Source organism: Solanum stenotomum, chromosome 3, assembly GCF_019186545.1.
Source record: "Solanum stenotomum isolate F172 chromosome 3, ASM1918654v1, whole genome shotgun sequence".
NCBI classification, from domain to species: Eukaryota; Viridiplantae; Streptophyta; class Magnoliopsida; order Solanales; family Solanaceae; genus Solanum; species Solanum stenotomum.
The window spans coordinates 19,904,470-19,927,418 of NC_064284.1; the positions used below are offsets into that span (position 1 = coordinate 19,904,470).

The 22,949-nt window shown below is 35.5% G+C and overlaps 3 protein-coding genes and 1 pseudogene across 5 annotated transcripts in view; 2 read left to right on the top strand and 2 right to left on the bottom strand.

Annotated features, from left to right (window-relative positions):
- LOC125858033 (DNA mismatch repair protein MSH3) overlaps positions 1–7,926 on the top strand; it is a 19,897-nt gene extending 11,971 nt beyond the window's left edge. The window contains exons 8-14 of the mRNA XM_049537706.1: positions 1,321–1,581; positions 1,660–1,731; positions 3,421–3,570; positions 4,058–4,549; positions 4,834–5,149; positions 7,201–7,297; positions 7,405–7,926. Coding sequence (XP_049393663.1) covers positions 1,321–1,581; positions 1,660–1,731; positions 3,421–3,570; positions 4,058–4,549; positions 4,834–5,149; positions 7,201–7,217 — 1,308 coding nt within the window. The 3' untranslated portion in view covers positions 7,218–7,297; positions 7,405–7,926. The remainder of the gene's footprint in view (positions 1–1,320; positions 1,582–1,659; positions 1,732–3,420; positions 3,571–4,057; positions 4,550–4,833; positions 5,150–7,200; positions 7,298–7,404) is intronic.
- LOC125858059 (uncharacterized) overlaps positions 1–22,949 on the bottom strand; it is a 280,326-nt gene that overhangs the window by 243,015 nt on the left and 14,362 nt on the right. The gene's annotated exons all lie outside the window — the stretch shown is intronic.
- On the bottom strand, positions 8,581–15,520 carry LOC125858036 (single-strand DNA endonuclease 1). Its single transcript, XM_049537711.1, has 14 exons — positions 15,305–15,520; positions 15,059–15,216; positions 14,657–14,718; positions 14,391–14,515; positions 14,002–14,053; positions 13,171–13,243; positions 12,997–13,070; positions 12,567–12,626; positions 12,275–12,440; positions 12,056–12,155; positions 11,802–11,884; positions 11,467–11,567; positions 10,395–10,525; positions 8,581–9,311 (listed from the first exon to the last, which is right to left on the bottom strand). Exons 1-14 carry the CDS (start codon positions 15,370–15,372, stop codon positions 8,762–8,764), a joined length of 1,803 nt encoding a protein of 600 aa, XP_049393668.1. The 5' UTR covers positions 15,373–15,520; the 3' UTR covers positions 8,581–8,761.
- Positions 20,974–22,219, top strand: LOC125858056 (cyclin-A1-1-like; annotated as a pseudogene).

The window sequence follows — 22,949 nt, forward strand, 5'->3', positions numbered from 1 at the left end:
GAAAAGAATATTATTGAATTGTTGTTGTGTCTACATTATTACATTGAGACCCTATTTATAGACCCTAGAATACAATCCTTTACCAAGTAGGATACTATTTAGTATTCCTATTTCTATTTCTATTCCTATTCCTATTCTAATAGGATTGTATAAACCTATTCCTATTCTTATAGGATTGTATAAACCTATTCCTATTCTAATAGGATTGTATAAACCTATTTATATTCTAACAGAAACTACCCCCTGTGGGGCTGTAAATCCCACCTCATCATGCTCTGCTGATGAGTTTTGACGTGAATATAGAGTTACCTTTATTAAAAAAAATAAAAAGTATCAGGATAATAAAGTAAAATGCTTGTTAAATCTAAAAAGCTTCTAAGCTGCCCAACTTATGACTTTTGGCTTATTTTGGCTTTAGTACACTTCTTAAGTTCAAACACTAATATAAGCTGAAAAATGCTTAAAATCCCACCTTACCCTCTTAATCACATGTTGTGAACTAAAACTCTAAGGTTTCACAGGGTATCAAACACAATCTGGATTTTAATGGATCGTCCAACTAGAAATAACAATCAAATGCAGGGGGTTCATTAAAAGGAGTCCAAATAAGCGGATAAATATAATGCAGGTATATCACCTTAATTATTTCTTCTATGAGGGAGCAAACAAAATGTTAACACTTTCTGGAGATAGATTTTGTTGTGTTGTTTTCTTCTACGCTGCAGTCGTAATTCATCTCATATTTACTCTAATCACCTAAATATTTATTCATTTGGTTTTATTTTTGAGTTGGTTCTTTTTATTGTTTATTTTCCATTTTTGTTTTATTTGGGGGTGGAGGGGTAGAGGATGAGTAGGAAAGCGAATGTAGTTCTGAATTGTTCAAGAAAAGTAAGAAGCACCGTCTCCCGTGAAGAGGACACCATGTTGGCCAGCAACAACTAGTGTTAGACATGTCTTCTTAGTCCATGTTCTTCTGCCCACTACCATTTTCCTTCCATCAGGCGTGGAGCTTGTTCAACAAAGAGGTATATTTCATGCCTTTTTCCCCCCTTAAATTTTTTCTGGGATGCGAGTGTCAAGTAGACACTTCTAAAGGACACCGCATATCAACTGTCTGTGTATCTTTATTTGAGAAAGTTTTCTGCTTGTTGGTGCTACATAGCCAGCAAAGGTAAATCCATGTTTTAGGCATTTTAGGCTGTAATTATCTTTAACACATACCTCAAACTTGTAGTTCATTGTGAGATTTTGAAACCGAGGAAGTATGCCTTTTATGTCCTACTGTCTTTATTTGACTATATGATGCTTCAACTGCAGTTGCCTCTAAACACAAAGGTGCCTCCAGATTGGGTCAAAGTGAACAGTACTAAGAAAGCAATACGTTATCATTCACGAGAAGTATTAGTGGCTTTAGATGAGTTAGCATTGGCAAATGAGCAGCTCACTGTCGTTTGCCAAGCTGCATGGAATAATTTTTTGACAGGTTTTGGTGGATACTTTGCCGAGTTCCAAGCTGTTGTGCAAGCCCTGGCTTCATTGGATTGTCTAAATTCTTTCGCCATTCTTTCGAGGAATAAGGTCAAAGATTACGTTTTTCCCCTTTGTTGCTTTTACTTGCTTTATTGGATGTAAATAGGCCTTTATTGTTTGTTCCAGAATTATGTCCGTCCTCTCTTTGTGGAAGATGATGAGGCTGTTCAGATACATATTTTCTCTGGTCGTCATCCGGTATGTGCTAAAAACATAATTCATGGAAGTTTCTCTATTTTAAGACTTCAGATATTGTAGTTTAACTTCTGTTCGTGAAGTGAAGATAACTCCCTTAAGCTATGTAGATGACAAAGACTACAGACTAAATCCTGATATCTAAGTGGAGAAGGGTAGAGTCGTAGGGGCTGGCCCATTATTCCACCGAGTTATGAACCATGCCTCAGCCAGTCCTCTGGAATTTCCTGGTTATAAAAAAATTATTTAGATGACAAAGTGTTGTCAAAGGTGCTCTTAAAGCACGCTTAAGCGAGGCTCAAAACATTGAGCGCTTCGCCTCGCTTAACGTGTGCGCTAGTGTTATCATCAAGGCTTTGAGATGTACTTTTCCTTGCCAATGAGCGTTTCCTGGAGAGGCTACACTAAACAATTGATATTTTCACTTTATTGTAATTTAATTTTCAATTTTGTTGTTCATATAATTGTTATTCGTGCTTATAATTATTGAACTAAACATATATATATTTATATTTTTTTCTCCATTTGTACCTTTTTTCATTAAAGTACACACTTTATTTCTCTTTGCGCTTAAAGCCCCCCGGACCTTAGAGTTTTTTTCCGCTTTTCGCTTTTGATAACTCTGAAGAGGGTAGGTCGAGTGGAAAGCTCCCTCCACTTACAAATTTGAGTAGGTAAGTCACTTAGGGAGCAAAGTTGGAACAGTTTTTTCTGGTAAAAAGAACAGTTCCGGTATCAGTAGCTCAAACTAGCTGCTGAGGTTCTTTATTTGGTCGGTGACTAGGGTAAAAATAGGCTAGCTCTCTCTCGCATTTACTTATTATGTGCTCAAGGAGCTGGGGTCTATTTTTGCCGATGCACTGATAGCTATAATTCTTCTTCGATCTCGAGAGTGAAAGGATCAGGATTAAACATGCTTTAAAGATCTCCCTGCTTACCTTTAGAGGGGATTAAAACTACTTTTTGACTACAGGGAAGGAGGGTTGTGTTGAAGTGGATGTAGGCTACTACTCAAAAAAGGGTGTTTTAGATTAGACAGTTTTATGTCTTAATCTGCATTAGATAACCAAGGACTGTGTTATTTACGTTCCACGCCTCTTTGGTATCTGAAAGTTGAAAATTCAACTGGTTTCTGTTTCTCCATATCAAAAATGAATAGCAATTGTAAAATACAGGCAGTAACCCGTTATCTGCATTTGCTTTATAGGAAGAAGTTTTGCATCAGCCGCAAGTCTTACTTTCTGATATCATGTTTTACTATGGTGTCTTTTACCTACTCTAAGTTCTACTTTGGTCCTATCGAATTTCATCAGTACGAAAGAAGCTTCCTATCCTATTTTCCAGCAAAATCCAAGGGATACCACTAATCTACATTGCATGTAAATCCATGTCTTCTATTGTCCTTGAAAGCAGATCTTCTTGGCATACATAATATCAAACTACCATTAAACTAGATGTTCAGATGGGTTGCAAACAATATAGGAAATTAAATTTCTTGTTGTTGTTTGGTAGTGCTCCATATAAGTATATTAGATGAACTCTTTGATGTTTGCTACCCTTGCCAGATGAATAGAAGAATTGGGATGCTCATTTTACCCTTTTTTTATCGGTTGTTTAAGACATTCTTATATGTGTGACGATCTCTTATTGACATATTTTGAGAAATTGAATTTTAACTGAGGGCTTTGACAGGTTTTGGAGGCTGTTTTACAAGATAACTTTGTCCCAAATGATACAGATTTGCATGCAGAAAGAGAGTACTGTCAGATTGTCACTGGACCAAATATGGGGGGAAAAAGTTGCTATATTCGCCAAGTTGCTCTTATTGCTCTCATGGCTCAGGTAATGCCATACTGATGCTTGCTTCTATGTTATATCTCTAAAATTCTTAATCTCACAATCTTTGTGTGACCTTAGGCATGAAAATATTTCTTTTACAGAAGAATGTATGTGAAGGTAGAATTGGCAGAGAAGTGTATGACACTCATCTCTGTACAGTATGACTAGGTGTCTTTGACAGTATGACTGAAGGAACATTTCCTTAATAGTTGACTGGTTAAAAATAAAGACTGTTATCAAAAGAATATTTTCCTTAACTATTTTAAAAGTTTCCTGGCAACTGCAGCTTATCATAATCTTTTTATTGTAAAGCTGGCCTCTAGTTGTAAGGCTGTTCTCATGGAATTGATAAGGATTGATTACCTATATCTCAAACAAGTCTAATTGGAAAGAAGTTTTAGTGATGGCTTGTTAGTGCAAATCTGCTTACTGAAGATCCACAACAGTATGGTTTGATAAAAGGTATTTTTTTCCTCCTGGATACCTCTAGGTTGGATCCTTTGTACCAGCGATCTCTGCAAAACTACATGTACTGGATGGGATATATACTCGCATGGGCGCATCAGACAGTATTCAGCAAGGAAGGAGTACATTCTTAGAAGAACTCAGCGAGGCTTCTGATATACTGAAAAAATGCTCAGCCAATTCATTGGTTATACTTGATGAGCTTGGGAGAGGCACCAGCACACATGATGGTGTAGCAATTGCTTATGCAACACTTCAATATCTCCTAGAGCACAAAAAATGCATGGTTCTATTTGTTACTCATTACCCTGAAATTGTCAGTATCAAGAATAAGTTTCCAGGCTCTGTGGGACCATACCATGTGTCATATCTGACATCCCAAAGAGATGCGAATGGGGATTTCAAGTCAAATGAGAAGATGGATCACATTAATAGTGAGGACATCACCTACCTATACAAACTTGCACCAGGTGTTTCTGGGAGAAGTTTTGGTTTTAAAGTTGCTCAGCTTGCACAAGTGAGTTTCCCTCTTTTCATGCTTCCTCTTGGGGCAGGTCCAATAGAAGACAGTCTCAATGAAGCCTGATAGTAAATTTAATGTGATACTAAAAATTTGAAACACTGTTCAAAGAATTTAAATTTGAAAGGAGAGTCACTAGCTAAAGTTTTCAGTCATTGATGCTAGTGTCTTTTTACCTGTTACTCAATTGCCCGGGTCAATGTGAGGTGATCTCTAGTCAGATCTTTTCAATCGGTCTATTCAAACATCCATTGTTTATCTCATGTTCTTGTTTGTTTCAGCTGCCGGTCGCATGTATTCAGCGAGCCATTGAAATAGCTGCAAAACTGGAAGCAGCAGTCTGTAACTACACTGAACAACAAATTCGAAGGAGCTGTTCTCTAAGCCATAGGCAAGATGGCTGTAAAAATGAACCCACAGAGGATGTCCTAGAATCAGATTCCTTGTCTGCTGGAAGAGTTGAAGGCTTAGACGACATCAGTGAGCTTTACAGGGAGTTGTTTCTGAACCTAAACTTCGGATTTCTTGAAGAACATGGTGATGACAGGAGACTCCAGTTTCTAATGCAGGCTAGAAGCCTTGCAGCTCAGTTAATAAGTAGGTAAAGATAAGTTAATTTGTCCTATCTTTTTCTCCTCTGTTGTTCTGTACTTCTTCTGTTCCATTTACATGACACTCTTTCCTTTTGATCCATTCCAATAATATTGACACATTCTACATTCAGAAGCTCTTTTGTTTCAACCTTTCCATTTTTCTCCATGGAAGGGGAGCCTTGGAGCAACGATAAAGTTGTCACCGTGTGACCTATAGGTCACAAGTTTGATCTGTGGAAGCTGCCATTAATGCTTGCATTAGAATAGATTGTCTACATCACACCCCTTAGGGTGCAGCCCTTCCCCAGACCCTGCTAACGTGGGATGCTTTGTGCATTGAGCTGTCCTTTTCTCCTATTAACATGTTATTGGAATGGCATGACATGTTGAAGACAACAACATTCTAAGGATACTTTTGGTATGCTAATAAATCTCCTACCGTTTCAATTTATATGACCGAGTTTGACTTGACATGGAGTTTAAGAAAGAAAGGAAGACTTTTGATACGTGTGGCCTTCAATACGCCTTAGCATTTGTGTGGCTAGAGAACTTTTGATGTGGTCATAAACATGTTTTAACATTCTTGTGACTATAAAAGCTTGTCAATAACAGTTCCCCCCAAAAAAATGTCAATAAGAGCAAAATGGGAAACTCAAGTACCATTCTTTTTGTCACGGACTAATAACGAAGTAGTGTCATTCTTCAGGAACGGAGGGAGTGTTTAATTATGCATCATCTATCTTTTTTCTTTTTTAAACTTAGGTGTGTTCAAAAATGTTTTCCAATTTCTCCATGTTCGATGGGTTAATTTTTTTTGAAAACATTGTCTCTTAGAAACAAGTCACTTAAAAATGAGAAAAATGACTACCCAAGTGGAAGTAGGGAAAACAAGTTCCACAAGTGGCATACCACATTGATTGTGCCCTACACAATCCTCCACCATACCTCTTCTTCATCCCACCCCATATCCCCCATCCCCACACCCCTACTCCTACCCCAACCCCCACATCCCATAGTAATTGTCTAGGTTATATACAATGCTTTTAGGATAATTTTTTTTTTTTTTTTTGGTGACAAGGGAAACCCGCAGCCGCTACCCTTTGGGTGCGCACAGGGTAAAACCCCCGCTCCTATGCAATAGGTCGCAAACCACATAGGAGAGGTAACCCGTACTAGGCAAGCCCAGCGCTATGAGTTCGACCTAGAAGGCAAATCCCTTGCTTTCGCTGGCAAGGGGTTTCAAACTTGAGACCTCCAACATGGAAGTCCCAAGCCCAAACCACTGGGCCACCCCGAAGGGTTTTTAGGATAATATTTTTTGCTTATGTACCGAACAATGAACATAAGACAATAATTCTTAGAAAATATTTTTCAAGAAACACTTCCATGGAAAACATTTTCTTTCGTATTGAACATACCCTTTGTGACCAGTCAAATACCTTTATATAAAATGGAATGGATGGAAAAGGAATTTTTCAGAGGGATGCAGCATTATCTTGATCTTCAATTTCTTGGGACATATTTCTCATTACCTTCCAGTCAACTTGTTTGTTCTGTCAGTGTTTGAGCTCTCAAAATGCCTTGAAACACCTCCAACTAGCGTATCTTGATCGGCAAGGTTGAGACCTCAAAGGACTTATGGTCCTCCGGTTCGATTTTTCCTGGAGAGGGCTTGTTAAGAAAATTTAACTTTACTCTTTCGTAAGTTTTTTTTTATATTTTTGTATAGTTCTTGTAAACAGGCGTCTTTCCCTTTCTTTAATGAAAATTACTCTACAAATAATAAATCAAAGAAATTTAAAACTTACCTTCCTCTTAAATAAGTAATTCTCTCTGATTAAAGTTTGCTTCTGGTTGCTTGCGTTTCCAACTCTTTTTTTTTTCACGATTTAGTGCTGTCTCCTGAAAAGGGGAAAAAGAGTACGCAGGCCCATTTATCCTTGTTTGTAATTATGACTGCACTTCATTGCGTCTTCTCCGAGCCCCTTATTTGTGCCAGTACTTTGCCTATGTCCTACTGCTCCAACATGAAAAAAGATCCTTCTCATTTTGCAGATAAATGTTGGTCGTGAACTGCCTGCCTGCTTGTACAGTAGGCCACCACTATTTTGATCCAAATATAGATGTTGAATATCTTGCTTTTATCATCCAGGTGAACTATCAACTTGACTCTGTTTATCATGTTGAGCTCTTATCATTGCTATCGATGTCCCTCTTATTGCTGCATTATGATGATTACCTAATTTTTATTGCCGACAGATATTTGGTCTAGTGGTAAGAGCGCAACACGTGATTTGTGGGTTGGGCATACATAATGGTTCGAACTCTGATGTATTAGACAAAAGCATGATATTTAAGTGAAGTGTAGAGGGGTGGACTTATTTATCTTCAGGGTTTCTCCTTTTGGATAATGGTGGTGTTTGAGTCAGCTTGGAGCATTGGGCGCATCTTGACTAATCCAGCAAGCAGCTTGCTGCAGTTTGCAATCACAGCTGTTGGGTAAAATCTGCTCACCAAGGATGGACCAAATAGGCTTGAATTATTCCTCCTGCATTCAAGTATCACCATTAGCTGTCAATTTTGTATTTATATGCAGGCTATCTGTCTTTGCCCTGGGAATTCACTCTTCTTAGAGATTACCCCAAGCATAAACAAGTAGTTCAGTATCATGATGTGTAAAGAATCGCCCTTTTATGAGTGTGTCATCATTTTCATTAATTAAGGGTTGTATATTATCTGATGAATGGACAAACAATTGTTGGTTTGGATGCATGTGAAGGTTCTCCCCCTGATTTTAATTTTTCCATGGTTATTCGAAAGGTTTGAAGTTTTGAACATGCCCTCCCCTACCACATGTTAGGCTAATCGAAAAAGATTTGTCTAAGCTAAATTAAGGAGATAATAGGTCTCCCTCTGATACAAGGTATCAGTTTTAGAAAGAATAATAATTGCATTAAATCCGTAATTGGAACTTCCCTAGCAAAATCTGATGATAACCATTTCAGAAGTGAAGCGTTTGCATCTCTTCAGCTTTGAAGGGCTATACTGATCTTGGCAGGTGTTCCATCTTGAAAAACGAAAAACATGGTTGAATCTGTTAATGTAGTTTGTCCATTTTGTCAAAGCAACTGATATGCAAATTGCGTTTCCAAAAAAGGCAACATCAGTTTCATTTCCTTTCCCACTATCAAGTGTTTGCTGTTAAATTCTGCAATCAACGTCTAGTTCAAGAATTACACTGGCAAATCCTTGAAATGCCTGAAAATCAAGTCTTCAAAACGAGGAAAGATTACTGCTAAAATGGAGGGAATTGCAAGAAGGTGACTTTAAGTATTTATTCTATGGATCACTAAAAGCCTGAAAAACAAGTCTTCACCAAAAAGAATAAGAGGGAAAAGGTCATCTGTTTTCTTTTTTTGATTTAAAAAAAAGAAGAGGCAGAGTACATTCAACATGCTAGTCCTCATTTGAAGATAGCTGGCAACTAGCTAATCAAGAAAAAGACATTTAATCACAAGTTGACATCATGCGAGCAATTGCCAGAGATGGGCAACTAATGATAGACATACAAATAAATATATGTATACACACACTCGTTACACTGGAAAGACATTCTTCAGTAGGTGTTCTTAATTCCCGCAATGAACATTCTCAGTTCTCTAGCTCTCCTTGTATGTTCAGGGGAGAACATATCATTGTCTGAATCACTAAGCTCAACTAAATCAATGCATTGAACGTTGTCCTCTAGGTGTTTGGAGTTCCCAGAAGCATGCTGCACTGGTGGAGGACTCGTGAGATCAATTACTTCATCTTCAGATGAAACTGGTGAAATGTTGCTCTCTTGGCAACTGGTGATCCCATAAGTAAAATCACCACCCTTCTTCACACAGTTGCTGTTCCATGTAAAATGGGACTGTATACCTGGATCTACCAACTGAATTTGAGCAATGTCGTCATCATCCTCTGATACTGATCCACATAAAGAAGTGGTATCATTGGTAGTAGAGGTTTCTCTATCAATCTCAAGCAAGAGGTCTTGGAGTTTTTGGTCAATTTGACCCAAGAGCTGTGTTTTTTCTAGTTTCCTTGGTCTTGATCTAGCATTGTTTCTTTTCTTTCCTTGAGCTCGTCTTTCTTGAAACTCCAAAATCCTTTCCGGACAAGCTCTGTTGGAAAGAAGAGACGAAAGATTCAACAACATGGATCAAACAGTGTTTTTTGTGAACAATTAGGAGGCTTGTATTTTATTTGAATGGATCTCCAATCAGAGTACATAATCTCTAAGCAATTGCTATACCATTGAATTCATGTATGTAATGTCAACATCACCCAAAAAACCTGAGGGTGGCTGGCAAATAGTACATATTCTTGTCAGCTCGTATACTGAGTAATCCATCCTCATTGAATTTAATATGTTTCAGTGCTGCGTGACCTTAGCAAGTTCAACCAAATATGTTGTGGATAAGTAACTTGATAGCATAAATATCTTTTATGCCGACAGTGTAAAGAACTTCAACTCCAAGAAAGTTTCTTCAGTTGCCAAAAGAAGTCTACTTCCCAGTTTTTGCTTGCATGGGGTTACATGATGTGAATCTAAGATAATGTATCATGAAACGTTTTGCTATTCAAACATAACATATTTAGGTCTGCGCAGAAAATACCCAAGCAAGATGTAGTTTGTTACAGATACTATTCACCTTTTAATATGTTGTGTTTGATAGCATAAAGTTGCATTAGGTCAACACCATCACCAACCCTCGAGATACATATATGACTTTTACGTGAACTATTGAATCAAAAATGTCTTTCTCTCATTTTTTCAGGAGATTGAAAACAGAATGAGATTTCTTAACTCCAACTTGGTTAAGTACTTCTATAATAATATAACCAAAAATATCAATTCTGTTATAAACATATTTGTATTCTAGAGAATTTCTTGGGAACTAAGTCAGTTTTCCCTATAAATAAAGGTTCCTTCATTGTAAATCCATCCCTTCAAGAAAAATAACAAGTCTTCTCTCTTCTCCTTACTACTTTCTCCTTCTTACTTTATAGTTTCATAACAAATTCCATAGTCTTCACACAATGTAATTGGACTTCCTAACCATCTGAAAACCAGTATCAAAATGGTTCAGGCAAATAGTTTTTTCCTATTGCTTTGATAATGTATAAAACCTGACCCTACTGATCATTGTGTACCTTAGTAGCCCCTTAATTCATTAGAACATATCAATTTATAGTTGACATACCTCTCAACAAGATCAGCTGGTACTATGGAGGTTTCAAGTCCATCCATTTCTTCCCAAGACACCTCAAAGCAATCGACTCCTTGAACTTTTCTTGGCTTGATAATTTGAGATAATGGACACTTTATTGGCATCTGTTCATGTTCAGATCTTAGAGATCATTTCCAGAAACACACTTGATAAAATGAAATATAGCAGTAGAAATTTTTTTTGGTCGAATAATCACAAAGATATTGAGAAAACAATAACTCTAATAGAAAAGTTCCAGATGAAATGCATCATTGCACGTGCAACCCTGCAGCACACCAAACTTCCTTTTCATGGAAAAAGCAGGCATTACGAGATGTTCACACATTTAAGACATGTTATTTTCTATGACACGATTGTCAGGCCCCTAAACTTATGAGGCCATTAAATAGTTAGCATCTTTTTCAAGTCTTTGTTTATGCAATTTCTTCTCTTAATTAAGATGGTGAAGGATCTTCTGGAATCATATTACTTCCATTTCTCCATTTTAGTAATATTGCATTACATTCCACTCCGTTCAATGTGCGACCCTAACCCTTGGAATGGATGAAAGCATATCTTCCAAAATCATGTATTTTATTGCATGTTCTCCATTTTAGTCTTCACGTAATGAAGTATCAAACATATCCAGAATGCTAGAGCAAGAAAAAGTCTGTCAGGTTCCCTGAGTAGCTATTTCTTTTTTTTTTGAAAGGCAGTTCCCTCAGTAGCTATTCTGATCAAACATACAAAATTTCACAACCATCTCTCATCTAGTAACCAGAACAGCAACTATTTTGGGTTGGTTAACTGGGACAGACAGCAATTTGGAGAAGCAATAAAGAAGTGGCATTATCATCTCTAAATGCAAAAGGCAGTTGGAATTCTGCAGATGCTTCTATCATCACAAAAGGAACATTCTCAGGTAGACGTAAGGGTGTAACTGCAAAAATGGTCTTGATAATGAACTACTGTATGGAAGCAAAGTTGGTTTGAGAGTCCATTGAGTTTGAAGCACAAAAAGTTATTTCTAGTAACACTGAGCAGTCATTGCAGTAGGATGAGCTACCTCATTTAGTGGAAGCTGGACTCCCAGTTGTGACGCAGTGGACCGCAAGTTGGCAAATCTCCGCAATTCCCTTTCAGCAATCTTAGGAAGGATATACTCATCTGAGCCACAAAGAACAGAGCGTTTTCAGAGAAAAGCTTCTCATTGATTGTACCAACATAATTGCGTACATAATTTTTCTAACTAGTAGAAAAAAGGAAACTATAGAATTTCAAAAAACAGACAGCTGAGTAACTGTAATTGGAATTATACATGATAGATGTTGAACCAAAAGAAACAGGTCTGATAAATCAGTGCATGACATAGAACCAAGATTTGGTTCAGCACAAAAGCACCTGTTTTCTCAGGAGGCCAACCAAAAGTTTCAGTGCATATATGATGAAGCTGGCTGCGGCTATATGGATACAACACAAGAATCCTGCAACAAATATCCTTCTTTTCAGACTTCTTGGTTCTTAACTAACATGTCAGATTTATAATCAGCACAGTGTAGTGAGGTATAACTTAAACCAAAAAGGCAAAAGGGGAAGGAAAAAGAAAGAAGAAGAAGTAATACTTTGAATAAATGTTGTATCGAATAAGAATCTACCTTTGAACAGCATTAGAGTCCATAGAATGGCACTTTGGTCTTAGATATGCATCTAATACTTGCATCACCTGACTTCTCATTTGTGAAGGGCATTTGCTTCCTAATAATGTCAAAAAGGAAAAATAGCTCGGGTTAAACATAAATATGATTACTAAATACTAGTGAACATCCAGAAACTTTTTTCTTCTCTTTATTCCCTCCCCCCTCCCTGGGACTCACCATCAGGATTTTTATGCTCTGCAGCATTTTCTTTACCATTGCATTTGTCATCTTCAGTCTGTTTCTTAGAACCTTTTTTCTTCTTTACAAAGGAAAATCCTTCTGATGTAATCCATTGAAGAACAGCTTTATCACCAATTGATTTAACAATCTGACAAGCTGACTCCTACGAACGCAGAAGCATGTCATATGATAAGCATCAAATTTTAACCCGTTTCAGATCATATACATGTTAAATTGAGAGGAAAAAGAATGCCTTCCAGATGCAAGAATCAGAATTTCCAAAACTTACCCGACCAATCCCATAAACTCCTTCAGAGTAATCACCACCAAGAATAACAGCCAGTGCTATCTGGACACAACAATTTCCAAAAAATAAACCCCAACAAATACATCAGAAATTTAAACAATGAGTTGCAAACATTGCTGGGTTGTTCCAGACAAAGCAAGGTCTATGAAATTCTGACACCATCAGATTTCATGGTAAAAATCAGAAAGATTCATAGTTTCTCCAGGAACATCATTTATCAGGACATAATACTTGCCAGTTGATCATATCATTGTATTCTGAAGTGTGAGCTGAATAAAACCAAGAAACAGAAAAAACTTTTCTCTGCCCTCAAGTTAGATTGTAAGTGTTTTCCCTTAGACCGATATGGTTTTACAATATCCTCCCCATTGTAATCAATAGTGATAGAAGCCAAAAAGAAAAGAAGAATTACCAAGGAGTTCCTTCCGAGTCCGAGCTTTCTCTCAATATCATCCATTTCATAGCAAACTAGATACCCGCCATCCCCTAAATCTCACAAACTAAAAGTATAAGTACATCAAAATCAATTAAAATCCACTACTAAGAGTCAAAAGGAAAGAACAGAGAAATATTGATCAATTCTCACCAAGGCACATATCTCTATACACCGTCCTTGCTCCAAATAGGAAGGCATCAGAATCTGATGTGAAACATCCATCCTGATAATGATAATCAGAACGTGTGGTACATTATGATGTAGCTCCAGTGAAAATAAAGAATGATTCTTATGGTAATAAGTTCTTAAGAACAGAGCCTTGGGGTGTGTTCGGTCCGGAGGAAAACATTCTCTGGAAAATGTTTGGGTCGTGTTGTAAATGCCCGGGCTAAACCTATGGATGGTAGAGGTGAAATTTCAGCTTCTGAATTTTGATTAATTGAATCTGCCAGCACTTACTGTTCCGTATATGAGCCAGCTTATTGCTATTGATTCGATGATCCCTATAGGATGTAGTCAGTGAGAATGCTGGTTTTCCCATGTTCATTTGGTAAAAATATTTGGAAAATATTTTCTCTAGGAAAACAAGTTCCTTAAAAATGCGGAAATGACTTTCATAATGGAAGTAGGGATAACAAGTTCTACAAGTGGCATTCCACATTGATTGTGTCCTCCCAAATCTCTAACACACTTCATCTTCACCCCCACCCCGTAATCCCCACCACCTCCCATATTATTTGTCTATATTATACACAAATGTTTTTAGGATAATACTTTTTGCTTACAAACTGAACACAAGAAAATGAGTTAGAAGATCCACTTATTTCCTAAAAAGCATTTTCCAAGAAAACATGTTCCATGAAAAGAACACTTTCCTTCGTACTGAACACACCTTAGTCTTTTAGAACGACAATTATATCAGGAAAAAACTAACTTAATCCTCTGAAATGAAGCATTACTAGGATCAGGACTTCTACTCACACAGAATGATTCAGAGTTTAATAATGCACATTGAGCTTCACCCTCCTCAATCCTGAAAGGTTTTTCCAGCAGTCAATAGTAATTTTCTACACCTCAATAGTTATAAGCATTATATCACACAACTCATTAAAGAGCACAGTCAATTCACAATTCATTGCACTGTAATCAGATGGAATGACCTGGTTTCTGTAAACATTTTATTCTTCCAAGTAAAGATACCTGAGCAAGTTAAGATGGAAAACTAACAAATGGAAATATCACATAGAACACTTGGAGAAGAATGAAAGTTGTCTCAGAAAGCAGTTGAGTTCCTTTTATTAATTACATGAATATTTGCATTCTTACAGATCAATAGCATACAAAATACATATGCATAGGTAAAGAGTTACCCATCTAAGCACGGAATTCCGAGTGCATTTCCAAGGACTTTAGCCTCTTTAATCATGCGTGAAAATTCTGATCCTGTGTTTCTTCGTATTGATGATGGTTTAATCGCTGCCTCATCTTGAGTGAGCTACATCATAAAAACCTAGTGTGTAATGATCAGCTTAAACTAGAATGCAGGTAAACAAACAACTGAAAAAGAGGCATGTCAAGACTCAAGAGGTTTTGGACGGGGAGATAAGGGAAAGCAGGAAGTAATAAGTAATCCTACCACATTTCCAGGATTTAATCGCCTTCTATAAGTAGATGATTTGATAGCCGGAATGGCTCCATCTGGAAAAGGAAAAAAAGGAAGCTACTGAAATGTGTATCAACTATCATGTATTAACTATAGCATTTCCCAATATGCATATTCCAGACGTATTTAGATATGTAAAGAATCTAAATTTCTTTTGTCATAGGTTACTCAATTGTGTGAAGCAACAATACTAATCTGGAACCAAACTCAAATCTTAAAATTATCTTGAGTACCACAATTAAGAATCTTCAAGTAAACACCCTCTTACACAGCAAACTAATTATAAACACAATAGGAAAAAGAGTAAAGTACATTTTTTAATTTTTTTTTGTAAAACCCCATTATAGATTTTCTCAAAGAAAGAAATAAAATTACCAGTAACAAAGATAACGCTACAATTCAAAGCAATAAGAGCTCTAACGCGGTGAAATAGGCCCCTGAGATAGAGCTTCTCCTTCATTGCACAATGGGATTTGTTGACATTCTGAAGTTGAACAATCCAGCAAGAAAGATCTATACATACCCTCTTGTTCCTGGTACACGAAATTAAGCAGAAGAACTTAAAATCCCAATTCCCAACAAGAGAAAAAGATGTAAAAGCGAAGTGGGAAGAGACTTAACTGGAGATGATGAAGAGGAAGAGTTTTCTTGCAAGATTCCAAGATATCCCAAAGATTCTTTACACCCATTCCGGTCGATCCTATACAGGTCTTAGCATTTGGGGTTCAGCAATTTCAAAAAACGAACATGGTACAAGATTTATCGAAGGAGATAACCGTTGTTTTTGAATTTTGATTTGTACTGTTTCGACTCCTTCTATAATTTAGAGGGGTTGATTTTAACAGCTACTACTACTCTGAGGGCAAGAGCAACAAGTGAGATAATTCCTCATTTATTTATTTTCATTTTAGGAGGCTGAATGTATTTATTTATTTTAGGCTAACCCATCGGTGGCCCCCTAAACTTGGCACCAACTTTCACTTGAACACTTTAACTAGGCTTTGTTCATTTTAAGTACCTCATGTCAAACTTCATTGTGTCATTTTGACACTTTTTATATTTTCAAAACCGCATTTTAAGTGCGTACATCCAGACGCCTCTTATGTGGAAAAATAAACGAATTGGTATGTGACACGTGGAAATTTTATTTTATTTTTAAAAATCTCAATTTTACTTTCTTTTTTTCTTTCTTCCAGATCCCAAACCCCATGCCCCCACCTCTTTTCTTCTTCTTCTTGCGCCTCCTTCCCCTTCATCTGTTCTTCTCCATCAAAAAGGCAAGAACATAAGTTAGTTTACAAAGTAAAATACGTTTTGGAGAATAAGAGAAATCATACCAAATTGAAAAGTTTTTATATGACATTTAAAAGAAGATGATTATAAAAAAAGTCTCTGACGCGCTCAAAATTCGTGTAGCACACGTACTGTGCTTAGTTAGCAAAAAGTGTCAAAATGACACAGCGAAACCCTACATGATGTGTCTAAAATGAACATCGCCCACTTGAGGTGCCTAAGTGAAACTTCGTGCCAAGTTTAGGGGGCCACCGATGGGTTAGGCCTTTATTTTATAGAAAAAATGCTTATTTTAAAGAGGCGGAATGACCTGGGCTGGGAGACCCTTATACTTGACTCCATTTGTAAGTTGGATCCTCATACTTATCAATTTGTCAATTGAACCCTTAAACTCATCCGAACGTAATATTTTAAACCCCTTTTTCATCTGACTAGTGTGTGTAAAGTACAATTGCTTACACGTGAAATTTCATGTCATTTTTAATGACATGAAAGAAATTACATGTTAAAAATTTTAAAAAAACAATTAAGCCACTTTTGTAATTTCTGGAAATTTTAGATAAACATTTTTTTAAAAAATAAATAAATATTCCAAATAAGCATGTTCTTCATATTTATTCCAAATTGAACACTAAATTCATGTCAAATAGATGAGATTTTTCTCCATTTGACTTGAAAATTCAAATACAAGTTCACCACCACAAATTCAACTAATCTCAATCACAATTTTGAATCAATTTCACAAATTCACAAGACCCATTTGTTATTTTTCAAGCTTTCTCTAACTTATCAATGAAGTTTTAATTTTTCAATATCCACCATTATCCTTCGTGTTAATCCATACTTAGACCTCTTTTTTGAAACCTAAAAAATAAATAATAATCTCAATACTTTTAGACTAAAAAGCTAAAATCTAAAATCTAAAAGACTTTTAGACTAAGTGGTTAGGGTGGGCGACTGATTTATAGTAAAAAAGAAGTGTGGGTTGAGAAAGTGGATGAAGGAGAGAATGAAGAGGAGGAGAGTGGGTGTGGTGGATGAAATTCCAAGAAGAAGAAGAGAGAAGGGGGATGGGGACGGAGGAGAGAGGGATGGGGTGGGAGAGGGATGATTGAGGAAGATGGGTTTTTAATTTATTTTTTAAAAATTGATTACTATTATTATTATTACTATTATTTAAATATTTTTAATGTAAAATATCTTATTTACTCGCTGTCAAACGCGTGTAATCACGTAAATTTCCAACTCAGCATTATCAATACCACATAGGTTCTATCAATGGTCAAAGGGGTTTAAAATATAGTGTTCTGATCAGTTTAGTGGTTCAGTTGACAAATTAATAAGTAGGAGGGTCCAACTTACAAACGGAGCCAAGTACATGGGTCTCCCAAGTCATTCCACCTTTTAAAAATGTGAGAATTTTGGGTAAATATTTTCTTTATTTTTTATTTTAGGGAAAATGAGTTTTGAAAGTAGAGAAATTGGGTTTTTTAGAAACTAAAAAAAAAGGCATATTAATTCACTTTTAAAAAGATTGATCAAACACTATGTACATTTCATTGATCTACTTGAGGATGAGTTGTGTTGCTAGATAATATCATGCTTAGATTTGCAGATAACAAGTTGAACTTGCTCTTGGCATTTGAGCTCAACATCTCACTGGAAACTTAAAAATCAGTAAGGAACTTATAAAACATGTTTTTCCATTGAATCAACTAATTGGAAAAACGCATGGTGGGAAGAAGATTTTTTGCCGAAATATTGGTAGTTTTTTTATGTGAAGATACTATTTTTTTTTTCTTTTTTCACTGATTCCATCAAAATATGTTGTGGAAATATTCACTCAACATTTTTCAATAGGAAAATGGTGATTTTTTTTTAGTATTGTCTATCCGCATCCCTTGCTTGCACCTTCTACATTTAACAAAGTTTCCCGGCCGATAGGAGCTATATATTGTTCATGGTTTACCTTGCTTGAACCTTCTACATTTAACAAAGTCTCTTGGCCGATAGGAGCTATATATATAGTGCATTGTTTACCTTGTTTGAACCTTCTACCTTTAACAAGTTTCCTCGTTGATAGGAGCTCTCTCTCTTTCTTGACTATAAATGAAACTCATATGGCCATAGTCTAATTTGAAATCTAACCCTTTTATGATCAATGTTCACAATATTCCAACATTCACATTCCAACCATAAGGTTACCACATATGTAACATTCAACATACCATAGTTCAACAACGATGGGGTACCCCGGCTAACAACCAGACGCGTACCTTCGTTGTCTTCTTCCCAGTTTCCAGTGACCCCCACGACCCAGAAGCGAGAACATGCTAGGTGGAGGCCAAGATCAGATGTCAATCCATTCCAATTTGTTCATCAATCTCTGGTAAATTCTTTGTCCTCGAAAAGAAATTCAATTTTCAAATTGGGAATTTGCCATATCCTTATGATTTATTTTGATGATTAGTATTTTGATGGTCAGACAGAAACATAATCTTTCTCTTTTGTGTGTTTAATAACGATAGATTTAGAGTTGCATAAGTGAACTTTCATGGAGTAGAGGTAAGAGATGGTGCTTTCCCATGAATTGCATATACTCTTGGGTTTGGAAATGGTCCTTACTATAACTGGAGAGAAAATGACAGATATTATTTGAAATACATGATAGTTAATTATAATTTGATTATTGATTTTTCTTTTTCTTCAATTAGTAGTATAATATTTCTTGTAATAATTCATAAGCTATGAATATGTATATATAAATTATTGTACGTTATATAACACCACAAATATTTATATCTTAGACAAGTTCCTATTGATTTTAGTTTTGAAAACCTTTTTAATTGACTCAATTATTACATAAACTATCACAATTATTCTAAAAATAGTAGAAATATTTAAAAGAGTATGTCAATTAAAGTATCATTTTTACTTGCATAATATTTGGACGCTTTTGCTTTTTTTGTTTTAGTTAATAAATTACCTTAAGGAGGGTGCAAATGATAGTTATCATTGGGCAAGTGAAATAGAAGTGTTACATTAATTTCGAATCTAATAGTATGGATGTTTCGAGGCATGCTAACATTAGCACGAGCCTAATTATGCTTCTCTCCCATATACCTATACATATATTACGTCCGTCCAATATTACATGAACATCTTACTAAAAGTATTTGTCTCATACTATCTCCGTCCACTTTTAATTGCTATAGTTTCTTTTTTTTTAGAGTCAAACTATAAAAGCTTTTATTAATATTTTACGATGTCCTTTTTTTGTCATATTAATACGCAAAAAATTGCAATGTATAGTATTTTTCGTATAGTTTTTAAATATCTAAATTTTTTGTTTAAAATATTGAATTAATGTAATCTAATTTAACTTTTAATATTAGTCAAATTGACTTTTGAAAATCGGAACATAACAAATAAAAATGGACGAAGAAAGTATTATTTAATCACTTAAATTAGAAGAGAATTAATTAATTTTTTTTTCCATTTACCCTTACAATTAATATGACATTTATAAATAGAAAGTGTCCATCTAATAGACTACTAAGTGTAGTTCCATTTAATTGTAACAATGAATATCTACTCCACCCAAAAGGATTGCTTATATATATAAGTCAAACAAGATAATCAATCCGTTATTTCCAAATTAGAATTCTCTTAAAAATGTATATGGGTAATATCAAGAAAGCGAATCTTGTTCTCCTTTTCTTCTTCTTTTATTACCTCTCTTCTACTTGATCAAAAGAATTCCAGTATTCCAAGAATCTTGGATGGTCACCATCAGAAGCTCCATCATCTCCACATGATCAAGAATCAAGAAGGAGGAGGGTTGATGACGATGAATATGAAGACAAGAACGTTAAAGTTGAAGAATAGGGTTTCATCAGATCATAATTGGAACAGAAAAAGAATGTATACAGCAATGCTTCCAAAAGGTTATGTGCCTCCTTCACCATGTCACAACACTTACCCTAATTCTGTTACTTTTTTTTTTGTCATTTTTCCACTACCTCTACTAGGCCTAATAATAAATTACCCTAGATCAACTAAGAATGTATAGAGAAAGGTTGGAGATAGAAACACAATATTTGAATTACTCTGCCCAGCTCAATTTTGTTCTTGTCTTCTTTTTGTTATGAATCTGTTGTGATCATATGTTATCTATCTCCTTATGTTTAAATTAATTATATATGAATCAAAGCGTTAAGTTGTTTAAGTGCATTTTTGTGTCTTTGGTTTTTCATTATCTTGAATCTGTGTTGCCCTCTGTACCATGTAGAAATATAAGACATAATGTATGGAAAATTTTCTGTATTTTCTTATGATTAATGTACAGATTTCTAGCACTATTTATACACGTAATTGCTGAAAAGAAAATGTAAAACAGAATCAATGTATTTACTCTAATTCTGGATGATTTTATTCTTTACCATATATACAATTATTCTTTCTACAGCTGTGTATCTTGTGAGTTGTCAATTCCAATATCAGATCAATTCATATCAAACGAGCCCAATAGATGCTGGCCCAACTTGTCTGAAAGGAGTTCATCCTCCTCTTTCTTATCTTGGTTTACAATGTTAACATGAGTGATTCCCTTTTTGTGTGAATGCAACCTCTTATCTCCAACATACCATTGTCCCTTGTTAATGTCGATTCTGTCTTCAAGTGGGCGTAGGAGTTTTAGGGCCGATTATCATAATAGTTGAGTAAGATCTGTTATTCTTTTTGCTTGAGTTTTGTTTATTTTTGGTATGAATGTCTAAATGGGTTATATCTCTTATTTCAAAAATGTCAATTCCTTGTCATTACAGTCTGCATTTTTGTTTCTTTGATTTTTCATTATCTTGAATTTGTGTCTCTGTACCAATTTCTTTATTTGCTTGTTAATGTTGATTTTGTCTTCAAGTAGGTGTAGGAGTTTTAGGGCCGATTATCATAATAGTTGAGTAAGATCTATTATTCTTTTCACTTGAGTTTTGTTTATTTTTAGTATGAATGTCTAAATTTGTTACATCTCTTATTTCAAAAATGTCAATTCCTTGTCATTATAGTCTGCATTTTTGTTTCTTTGGTTTTTCATCATCTTGAACCTGTGTTGCCCTCTGTACCAATTCCTTTATTTGTTTGTTAATGTCGATTCTGTCTTCGAGTAGGCGTAGGAGTTTTAGGGTCAATTATCATAATAGTTGAGTAAGATCTGTTATTCTTTTCGCTTGAGTTTTGTTTAATTTTAGTATGAATGTCTAAGGGTTACATCTCTTATTTCAAAAGTGTCAATTCCTTGACATTACAGAAATCTCCTACTTACTTCAATGAGGAGGTATATGATCTTGATTCACAGAACCTGCAGTCGTTAAACTTTGCAGTGGCACTAAGACTTAAGCATTATGCCGGTGTTGCAAATGGAGTCTGTTGTTTTAAATTACTTGAAGTTTGAAATGACAGCTCCAACAGCCAAATGCTTTCTGAGGTTAATATCTTACCATTATCTAGTAGTTGCTTTTGAGTATGATGATTTAGGAACTTATTGGTGAGATGTACTGCAAGAGGTTTATTTGTGCTGCTCAAGGACTTAATGAGGTAACCTTTTCACTTAAGGTTGATAATTCTCCAACATGTTTTATATAGGAAACAGAGATGATTAAAATTTTATAAGCATCTACAGGTTCTGTCACTACAGTTGAAACACTTGGCTAGCTGCATCCCAGAACTTCCTCTTTTAGAATACAACATGCTTTGTTACTCCATCACTCATTGCTGCTTCTACAATTTTCTTGGCAAAAAATATGCTCTTTTCCCTTCAATGAAACCTTGGGTATGTACAAATTAACATTGTGACAATCATATAAACAGTTATAATGTATTTTCCCTTCTTATTCTCCTTTAAACAAATATATATTCTTATAAAATTTGACTTTTGGAAACTCCTAATACAGAACTCTACGTTGAGGCATTATACTATGTACCAACCCTCTGTTTTACGAGACTGTGTCATGGCACTACATAGCCTTTGCTGCAACAATAACAATTCTAGCTTACCAGCAGTCAGGGAAAAATACAGCCAACACAATGTAATTTATCCAAGCCCATTCTGACAATGAAGATAAGTGGAATGAAGTCTTAACATATGTATACTTTCTAGATATAGGTTTGCATAATTCTCTTTTCAATTCATCCCAAGCCTATATACTGGAATCTGGACTGCACTTAAACATTCTATTATATTGGAAAATTAATGTCTTCTGAAAATTAGTTAGCACCTTCTGACCTTTACTGCATATGTTTTCGCCATGATATATGCAATTTTTTCCTTAGCTTTTCATTTTCTTTTTTCCTCAAATATTACAAGCATATCTGTAAGACATTAATATAGGAAATGATATATTGCAGAAAATATGAGGAGATTTGTGCACCTCAAATATATGATCTTGATTCACAGAAGTAAAACATTGCAATGGCACTAAGACTAACTGTCACGACCCGGGATCACCCCCTAGTCGTAACCAGCGTACTCGACCTCGAAGAGGTCTAATACAAGCCTCTTAGCATTCATTCATCGCATAGACACTAAAACCATAAGGAATTAAAAAGTTTCTTTACCAAGAAAACATTTCATTAAAAAAAAACAATAGCAAGCGGAAGACTTTCTAGACTTTATACATGATGTCTCAAAACCATCTAATACTTTAGAGTACAAATTTCGGGACTAATCCCGTACACAACTTAAACAATACTAAAAGACATAAAAGAACGTATTGGGTATTGTCCTCGAATCTATGAGGACTCACCAAGTCTTCATCTTCAACACTTAGAAACCTATCAAAGCCATGACATGTCATCTTCTCCAAATCCCTACACTTTAGTTCAAAAAAGGGAAAGAAAGGGGTTAGCACAATTAAGTACTAAGTATGGAGACCATGCAAAAACATGTCAAAAAGGACATTTTCAAAGAATAAAT

Coding starts and splice junctions, on each gene's coding strand:
- LOC125858036 (XM_049537711.1), bottom strand. CDS start 15,372: ATGGGTGTAAAGAATCTTTGGGATATCTTGGAATCTTGCAAGAAAACT. Junction 14,516..14,656: donor GATTAAATCCTGGAAATGTG/GTAGGATTACTT, acceptor TTTATGATGTAG/CTCACTCAAGATGAGGCAGC. Junction 12,627..12,996: donor GACTCGGAAGGAACTCCTTG/GTAATTCTTCTT, acceptor TGTTGTGTCCAG/ATAGCACTGGCTGTTATTCT.